The following is a 9,921-nucleotide window of genomic DNA, read 5'->3' on the forward strand; positions in this document are numbered from 1 at the left end:
GTTTTGAATCCGACTTCGGTACTGTGTTTCTATCAGCAGAGGCTACAACTGGACGTAAGTTTTGTTACGTTTGGATATGATTTGAAATTATGATATTGTCAGAATTGAATAAGAATCATATATGGTGTTTCTGATACAGTAGACATCGTATAATTGAAGTCAGATCGAAGAACGGATTGTGTCTGTAATTGTTATGATTTTCAGAACTGTTATGATAGAGATTGTACAGAATTGAGAGTATGATCTATTATTGTTGAGAATATGAATTATACCGATATTGATTATGAGTTCTGGTAGTATATCTGTGATGTTGATATTGACGGAGTTATCGAGATTGTAGTGTTATGCCGTCGAAACATCAGTAGATTGATATTGATCAGATTCACGATTGATTGAGATTGTACCATTGTATCGTTGATATTGATCAAATTGTGTTTTGATTTGAGTATTGATCAGAACAGATATTGAATTGAGTTATATATTGATATTGTGCCTATTCGATTGTCATTACCAGATTGGGTATGGACAGAGTTGAATTCGAGACTTCGTCTTCGTCAGACCGAGAAGAGAAAGGTATAAATTAATGTCGATTCGGGATTGCACAACTCGAGCTAGATTTGACTTGAGTTTCTCTAAATCACATACTTTATTTTATTGCATTGATATTTGCAATTTATGAATTGATATGCTTGTTCTATTGATTTTAGACGAGTAGTAGATGAGTCATCTTGTGACCTAAGTGCCTGATAGTGATAGAATCGTCACTGGCACATTGCACATTGTCACAGGATAGGAATATGGCGGAAGTGTCATAGTCTTTGACGGATAGGTCAGGACATCGGACGTTTGGTCATATCGAAGTGGATAGAATTGGAGTTGCTTCTATTACTGATGTTCGATATGGAAAGGGCCAAAGTCTGTGAATAAGAACGTACCACCACCCCGATCGGGAGTGTAGGTGGGTGTATGTTCTCATTCTGATCGGGATCCCTAGATTAGGACTGAGTCGAGTCTGAGTCTGAGAATCACGGAGAGTGATTCATTGCTTGATATTGAATTATGTTCCTGATTATGGTACATCTTTAGAATATGATTTATTATTGATATTGATTCATGTTCAGGATTTCGATACATGCGATGAATATTTGATTCATGTTTCTGATTTTGATACATGTTATGAATGCCTGTTATATGCTTTTATATTGTCTGTATGATTGCATGTATACATGGTTTATACTGGGAATGTAATTCTCACCGGAGTTATCCGGCTGTTGTCTTGTTTATATGTGTGCATGACAACAGGTGGGACATGATCGAGATCAAGAAGAGAACGAGTCAGGACTAGTTAGCGTGGAGATCCGGGCTCAGAAGTAGATTAGGATTCAGCACTGATATGTCGTTGAACCTAGTAAATGTATTTAGTACAGGACTTGTACTTTTATATTTATATGTACATTACGTTTCCGCATTGCATTTTAAAAAAAAAAATTTTATGTCCCACATTACGTAATTGTGTATTTGATATTAATAACGATTAACGAAATGAATTAGCGTCCGAATCCCCACATATAAGCTCGGCAAACTATCAGGTATAGCTTTATTTGANCCGAGTCCCCACATATAAGCTCGGCAAACTATCAGGTATAGCTTTATTTGATCTGATTCTTCTGATATTTGAACACTTTTAGAGAAGTTCCAAGTGTTTGAGTCCTTAACTATTTATTCAATTAACTTCTCTCATCTTGAAGACTTCACTTTTCAGAATTATATAACCTCATCTGATGATCTCTTGAAGCTCTGGTAATTGATCATCACTGATCTGATAAGCTCTTTGAGACTTCTCTGATCTATTGACGATAGTTTTTGCGTTTTTTGAACCATCAATCGTATTTGATAAATTTCCAGATTCGAGTTGGGGACAGCTTGGAAAAGAAATGAAGAAATTTGTATTTCATTTTTATTATTTCTCTTTTACAGTAATTTTTTTTTTTTAAAAAAAGAATTACAGTAAATTATTCTTGACTAGGCTTCGTCAGTTTATATAAGTTCCGAATAGAATTCCATTATCATCATTTACCAAATGTTTCAAAGTTTTTAGTTTATATCGAAAAGGCATGGTATTTAGATAGTTCTAAAGTTTAGATTGGGAATTCTCGCACCTATTTAAAAAATAAAAAATCCAGAAAATTCGCAAACAATATAAAAACCAGTTTATTCCAAAGTAAACAATTTTCACAAGCGGTAGCATTTCCATCTGTTTACAAATCAATGCTGCGCATTTTATTGCTTACAAAACCATACAACGTAGTATGACATCCTTCTTCTGTTACAACAGTCGTCTAAAGGAAAAAAACAACCAAATTCAGCCTTCGAAATACTGCAAGTCTCGATGGCTCATCCGCTTGATCCAAATAATGTGCCTGAATACTTTTTTTTTTTTTTAATTAAAAAAGTCAGGTTTTTAAGTAAATATAAATAGATAATTAGGAATCAACATGCTTCGCATTATTAGACTTTTTAGGATAATTTTGCTCTTCAATTCTATTAGTTTATTGGGTCCTAACAGTTGAAACTTAGATTTTAGAACAAATATTGATGTCTGATAATCTTAAAAATGGTGGCCTTAATGTATATCTTGATAAACCTTGCGGGGCTAATAACTGTGCATTTTGCTAGAATTGTTATGTGGTCTGTGTTTGCATTATTGGCTGGACTTAGCTGAATGTATACAAAGACATATATGTTACTAAAGGTCAGAACTCAAAGCTAGGCATGATTATCTATCTATGTTACTGTTTCACTTCATCCAATCACTCTTCCTTTCAATGAAATTTCAAATTTCAAAGAGAATATTGGTATAAATATAATCTGAGAACAAAAGAAACTTGTTTGTTTCCTCTACTTAACCTTAGAGTTACTATCCTTTGATGAAATGAATGATCTATCAAATATGTGAAGTGAAACAACCTCCTTTGGTACAAAAAAAGACCAAGAAGTCACACATAAGTTTCAATCACCAAAGTCATCAACTTTTCACATTTGCACATTTCTTCTATCTTCAAATCCAAATATTTCACCACAAACACCATTACCAATCCATTCTACCGAAATGTAAGCCAAAGAAACCGAACCAACGAGAATTAAATTAAACAATCATAAACGAGCAAACACAGTAAGGTGCTTGAGTTTTACCAAAGCTGGAAGAAAGCACCATCCCTAAAGGTTGGCAGATTGAACCGAGGCTGCGAAATCCAGTACAAGAACCTCATCAAGAAACTCCCTAACCTTATCTTTCTCCTCGTTCGCCCTCTCCGACTCTGAATCCAACCTCTCCAACTCCTCCATCCCCTTGAAAACACCAATTGAACATATGGAGAACCCCTTGTTCCTTCCCGGGGAGAAATTTTCTCCAACAGTCAGCTGCTCAATTGAAGGAAATTTCTCTTTTATCCCCCTCAGAACCTTCAAAACCTCATTCTTCCCCCTCTCACCCGCGTCTTCCTTCAACTTCAAAAGAGTCAGCCGCAGGGCCGACCCGGGAGGCGCCGTAATCGGGCCGGAGAAATCCTCAGCAACCCAATCCACGGCCATGACGTCATCCACCACAGGCTTGACGTAGTTACCGACGACGCTGAGGTGGGTCGGGTGGTCGGAGTAGGAAGATAGGTCGGTCTTCGATCTGTATCGGGAGTGCAGCAAGTGGGTGAAGGAGAGGGAGCTGGACCGGGACCTGGAAATCGGGCCGGCGGAAAAGTGCAGAACCGGGTCGAGGGATATCAGGCCGTTGAGATTACTGATCATGGCGTTGACTGCGGCAGGTTCGGCGGCGGGCTTGACCTTGAAAAGCACTATGTGCTCAATGATTTGGGTTGAATCGGAGGTGGATGACGACATTCTGACGGAGGATCGGGAGTGGGAATTGAATGGCGCGGCGGAGAAGAAGGGCGGCGTGCGGGCGGCTACCACTGCTCTTACACAAAACATAGGCTCACTGAGGGTTTCAGAGCTCTGTTATTTTTCTTCGCGTTCCCCGTCATCACGTCTAATGGATGTATTAGTTTTAGTTTTTTAATTATTTTTATGTAATTTAAAAATATAGAGATATTTAAATTAAATTTTTATATAGTTTATAAAAGTGAAATGTTATTCAATGTAAATTTTTGTAAAATTTTTTAAAGTCACCTGGTATTCAAATTTTACTTTTAAAAACTCTACAAAAATCTATAAATATTAAAAATGTCAATAGACTTTTAATGGCTCCATAAAATTCTATTAAGTACAAAAATTATAGCATAAGGTACAACAATAAAATATCAAAATTTTTTTTTGATTCAACCTAGAGATTTGGATATACATTTAATTGAGAAATCTTTCAAACTCACATACTCAGTACAAATACTAAAATTTTTATTCTTTTCTCATCTATTTATTTATCTTTTTATTTGTACTTTTTAAAAACATATTTTTTTATTGCTAACAATAGTTTAAAATCAAAATTATTAACATCGTTCATTTTATTTTTGGAGTTTCATTCACAAAACTTCATAAATTTTAAAATTATATTTATTAAAATTTTAAAAAAATTATTACACTACATAATTAAAAAAATTATAATATTTTATTGACCTAATATTAAAAATAATAATAATTTTTAATAAATAAAATTTAATTTTTTTATTAATTATTATATAACATTTGATGTTTAATTATTTTCTATAATTTTAGTTAATCTATATTTTAATTTTGATTATAACTCAAAATTCTTGCACATGATATTTGATATATTTAAATCACAGTTCAAAATATTCAAGATGACTCCTCAATTTTCATATACGACCCAAACAGAGCTTGTATTGGCTTGTGCTAGATTACATAATTTTCTTCGAAAGAAGTGTCGATTTGATGAATTTCAAATTGAACCAGATAATGAAGCTCAATTGACTTCATCGGCACCAGTTTATGAAGGTGACAACTTTGATCAGTTATTTTTATTTGATACTCAAAAACAACAACGAGCAAATGCTAATACATTGAGAGATACCATAGCCAATGGAATGTGAAGTGATGTTGATTAAATTTTCAATAATGATTAAATTTTTTTTATAAAAGATTACTCATTATTTTGATTGTTCTTTTAACAAAATTTTATTTTGAACTTATAAAAATATTGTTCATTAATATGTTTAATTGACATAAAAAATTGAAATTTTGATTTCAATGAATTGGATAATTCATTTGTCGTTTTCATAAATTAAAATGATTTAACTTTTGAGTAAGTAAAATTCATTTATATTCATAAATAATGTTGTATTGTATAAATTTTTTCGATTAATTTAATTTTATATTTTGTTATTATTAGATATGAATCAATATTTTTTATGAATCATAAATATAAAATATGATAAAACATTATTTTATGGTTTTGTAATTTTAAGAAAGTGGTAACATATAGGATGTGGTGGACGTAAGTTATAACCTATAGGTGTGTTAGAACCATAATATGAATTAAAATAAAATAATGGTGACTATTTTCATAAAACGATCAAAATCAATTATCTCTTATTCTAATCATAGATTGATAATTAAAAATATAGTAACGATGATATATACATTATTACTACAAATAATTACCATAATATGAATTAAACATGCATGAAGTCAGATTCAAAAGAGATGTGTTTTCTAAATACATTTTAAAATACGAATTCTGGAAAACATATATATTGAAACTAAAAATGGCCCAATAGAAAATGTATAGATTCACTGAAAAAATATCAGAATTTCTGAAACTTAATGTATAATTGAATTGAAATCACTAAAGTGCAATTTGTTTTCGAAACTTAATTCATAATCACCTTTGATAAAGGCTTGCAAACTCTAGAGCTACATAGTTATGGCGAAACAGAGATCACCTGTTTGCCTATGGCGAAACATCCGAATCGTCAACGTCGCCATGTTTATCAATTTACGGAGCTGTTAATCTTGGCAGAATTGAATCCAGCTTCTGGTGTTGATGACGTAGGATTTTTTTACCCACACTATGAAGTTCATGGCGTATTCCCTTCCATCTGGGCCGTAGACCGTCACCGGTATCCCTCGCTTGATGTCCTCATTAGGTTTCAGCTTTATGTGTTCGATAAGTTTTTGCATCGGTTCCCTCGGCAACATTAGCCTGCATTGCGAGGGCGATACATCACTTGCGGTGATTTTCTTTTGAATTGGCATGCTGCACAGGCCTATCAAGTCTTGTATCCCAGGAGGCAATGATGGATCGAGCCTGGCGCTTGAAGTTGATGCAGATTGTTCTGATGCCCTAGACGATGGACCGGCCTCGACTCGTGAAGTGGATGGTTGAATAACGAATGCCCTAGACGATGGACCGGGCCGGGCTGTTGAAGTTGATGCAGGTTGATCTAATGCCCCAGACGATGGACCGGTCCTGGCTCTTGAAGTTGATGCAGATTGATCTAATGCCCAAGACGATTGACCGGGCTCGACTCGTGAAGTGGTTGATGGAATATCGAATGCCAAAGACGATGGACCGGGCTTGGCTCCTGAAGTGGATTTAGGTTGATCTAGTTTCAGGATTTTTCGTTTCGGGCTGCCTTCACATCTCGATTTGTTCGGAACAGTGACCTTGATTCTTGGTTTGATGCCCTGGGATTTGTCTTTCGATTTTCCCGCTACCATTCTCTTGAGTTGTTCGAATCTTCTTATTGTTTCTTGATCCAAGTTATTTCCGCATTTCAATGTCATCAGATTCAAAGCCCCATCGATCATGGCATCATCTACTTCAATATACTCACCGGCAACAAGAACGAAAGCCGACATCACTACTACTAAACTTCTAGTATGTATTAATATTTCTGCACGTACGCAAACAAAAGATCCCAATAAAAATCAAGAATTTCATCGTTTGATTGGACAAGTAAAATATGATATTCAAAAACAAAAAGAAACTCTTAAGAATTGATCGTTGTTCAAGATCGAAATATTAACGTAAGAGCAGAAGGTCTTAACAATACATGATTATTATATATATATATCAAGAAAACACAAAACCCAAAAGCAAAAACCCTAACTAAAACAGATACACACGCATATACATATAAAATTTATTTACGTACCTTTGATTCTTCTTCAAGAAAATAGAATTGGTTTAATTTCCTTTACGCAGCTATCGAAGAAGACGGGACGAAAAGCGAAACAAGAAGAGAGACTTTGTGATGGAAACAAAACAACTTCGTATATATATATGTTGTGTACGTACGACTATATATATATAATACGAGGAAAGTTTGTTGATCAGGTAGAATTCAGGATGGAAACATGGTGGTTATGTATCCTGGGCGAGATAGAATTGTACAAATTAACCAAAAAATACATTTAAAATTTAAGATTATAATCTATCTATAAATTTTAAATATGGAAGGTTTTTGGTTACATTAATCCAAATTGGATTATAAAAAAAATTGATTATCCCAGAAAAATATATTTAAACTTATAATTAAAATTTAAAATATCACAACATTCGTTAATTTGTACTAATAAAATTGATTGAATAAAGCAGCACATCATACGTAATTGAACTTACTAGATTATATTACATATTTAAAATAATATTATATACTTTTTTCTAATTAATATAAAGTACTGAAATAATTCTGGCTAGTATTTGTCAAAGTATTATTTGTTGTATTATTACTTCACAATTTATTTATAGTGTAGAAATAACAAACAATATTTTACTTCAGTTTAATTTAACAAAGTAATTATTGTTAACCAATGCCTTAATTTAATATTTTTTTGAAGTATATGAATTAATTTTAACTTTATTTTTGTAATAAAGTAGTTAAGTAAAAAATATATTCACTTTATTTAAATTGTACAAATATTCAACAATACCACGATATATCTACGGCTAAAAATGAATTAAATTCATTAAATTATTCATCCAAAAATGGTCTACAAGTCAAAATTTTGACCCAAAATATAGTCTAGCTACAAGTAATAAAATCTTTCATCCAAAATCATTCATAAACATGAGTCAAGTACATAAAAATTAAAAGATGACCCAAAAAGTGTATTCACAAGTACAACCCAAAAACAATTTACCATCGTTAATTTATGTGTAGAAATAACCAAAAATATTTTAATTCGGTGTAATTTAACTAAATAATAATATGTAACATCCCGAAAATTTGAAAGTCCATGGGACCCACATGCGTGCAAGTTATTAAATTTTTTTGGTATTTTATTAAATTGTTTTAAAGCATTAAATGCATGTTTATTTAGTTAATTATGTGTTTAACTATTTTTATGCATTTTAGGGATAATTATTGCATGATAGGATTCATTTCATGAAATTTTAAAAGTTCATGCACTATGATTTTTAAGTTGCATTTCGCGCTGAACGAGAAACAGAGACCGGAGAAATTTCAGGAAAATTATTTTATTACATGATTAATTTTTATTAATTAATATAAGGGTTTTTAAGGTTATTTTTCAAAAATGAGATTTTATGGGGTATTTTTACCCGCATGATTTTATTTTTATATGGTACGCAAATTTTATCGAATCGGGAGACTTTTTGAGGGTTCGGTTAATTTTTCAAGATCTTTCCAACACGAAATATTTTTCGGGAGTGTGCTTAAAACCCTTAATGAACATCAAGGTTGTAAATGGCGGGAGGCGGTGGTGGGGCGGTCGGTGACCGCCTACTGCCTCGGCCGCCTAGGCGATTGAATTTTTTTTTAAGTAATTTTTTTTATAGATAATCATGCAATATAATCATTTTTATATAAAATGTGCGATTAAATAATGTTTAAGCACAAAATATAATATCATCTAGATAATGTGCAATTAATAAAAATTCATCATCATATTAATGCTATTATGCTGACAAAGTAATATAATTATTTTTACCAAAAAATTAAGTTTAAATTTCAAAGTTTCAATCAATTATGCATCATTAGAACAAGTAGTAGACTAAACATAACTAATCTTCCAAATCATCTACATATGCACCATCTATTACATCCATGATCCTCTCATCATCGGACTCAAAATCAACATTTTCTTCATTCTCTTCCTCCGATGTATCTAAATCTTCGTCAAGTTCTCTAATGGGGATGTTCCTTGCACTCCTCCTTGGATGTAGCACTTCATCCGCCCCCGAGGCCTCCGCTACCATTCTCCAAGTAAGTCCTGAACCCGGCTCGACCTCATCTTCATCACCATCATCGACAAGCCAACCTTGAGCTTCACTAGCTTGAGAGGATAGAAGCAAATCTCCACCCATTTCTCTTTTACTCTTCTTCTTCATAAGATTAGCATTGAATTTGACATATGCAAGATCATTCAATCTTGATGTCTCAAGCCTATTCCTCTTCTTAGTATGTACCTAAAAATTTAAAACCATTATATTGTTAAAAAAAAATGATTGATAACATAATTTATAAATTAGTTCTCAATATTTACACCTTCAAATTGACTCCAATTTCTTTCACACCCTGATGAACTACTTGTCAAAGAGAGAAATCTCATTACCATTTTTTGTAAGTTTGGAGTGTCACCACCATAATTGAACCACCATCCAACTTAAAAAAGCAAAGAGGAAAGAATAATTAAACCAAAGATGGGTAAAAAAAAATACATGTACTGACATGAATAAAAATAAAGGAAAAAGATTTACACGGGTCAAAGTCATGGTAGACGTCCACCTTTTCATATGCCGCGACCGTCATTTTTCTTCCAAAGTTTCCAGATTTACTCTGGTACTTCAGCAATTCATCATTAGCAATGATAGATTTCATGTCCTCGTTAGTGGCAAAAATTATCTCAACACAATTCAAAAACTCATTCATGACATTGGTGTCATTTGATATGCTTGAATATTTGAAGTAAAAAAACGGATTCAAT

General features: G+C 32.8%; 2 protein-coding genes across 3 annotated transcripts; both read right to left on the reverse strand.

Moving 5' to 3' along the window:
* Positions 1–2,187: 2,187 nt before the first annotated feature.
* LOC140963489 (stress-response A/B barrel domain-containing protein UP3) lies at positions 2,188–4,042 on the reverse strand. 2 transcript variants are annotated; one of them, XM_073422835.1, is made up of 2 exons: positions 3,193–4,042; positions 2,188–2,420 (listed from the first exon to the last, which is right to left on the reverse strand). In XM_073422835.1, exon 1 carries the CDS (start codon positions 3,982–3,984, stop codon positions 3,217–3,219), a length of 768 nt encoding a protein of 255 aa, XP_073278936.1. In that variant the 5' UTR covers positions 3,985–4,042; the 3' UTR covers positions 2,188–2,420; positions 3,193–3,216. The 2 variants fall into 2 exon arrangements, with proteins under 2 accessions (XP_073278936.1, XP_073278934.1); XM_073422833.1 differs by having other exon boundaries at positions 2,188–2,427.
* Positions 4,043–8,699: 4,657 nt separating this feature from the next.
* On the reverse strand, positions 8,700–9,628 carry LOC140963493 (uncharacterized). Its single transcript, XM_073422839.1, has 2 exons — positions 9,481–9,628; positions 8,700–9,403 (listed from the first exon to the last, which is right to left on the reverse strand). Exons 1-2 carry the CDS (start codon positions 9,550–9,552, stop codon positions 8,999–9,001), a joined length of 477 nt encoding a protein of 158 aa, XP_073278940.1. The 5' UTR covers positions 9,553–9,628; the 3' UTR covers positions 8,700–8,998.
* Between the last annotated feature and the right edge of the window lie 293 nt (positions 9,629–9,921).

The sequence above is a fragment of the Primulina huaijiensis genome, chromosome 17, assembly GCF_012295235.1.
Source record: "Primulina huaijiensis isolate GDHJ02 chromosome 17, ASM1229523v2, whole genome shotgun sequence".
Classification (NCBI taxonomy): domain Eukaryota; kingdom Viridiplantae; phylum Streptophyta; class Magnoliopsida; order Lamiales; family Gesneriaceae; genus Primulina; species Primulina huaijiensis.

What these genes read in the sequence shown, in the direction of transcription:
- LOC140963493 (XM_073422839.1), bottom strand. Translation starts at nt 9,552, where the DNA reads ATGGTAATGAGATTTCTCTCTTTGACAAGTAGTTCATCAGGGTGTGAA. An exon ending in ATTGGAGTCAATTTGAAGGT is followed by an intron (nt 9,404 to 9,480) that starts GTAAATATTGAG and finishes TTAAATTTTTAG; the next exon opens with GTACATACTAAGAAGAGGAA.
- LOC140963489 (XM_073422835.1), bottom strand. Translation starts at nt 3,984, where the DNA reads ATGTTTTGTGTAAGAGCAGTGGTAGCCGCCCGCACGCCGCCCTTCTTC.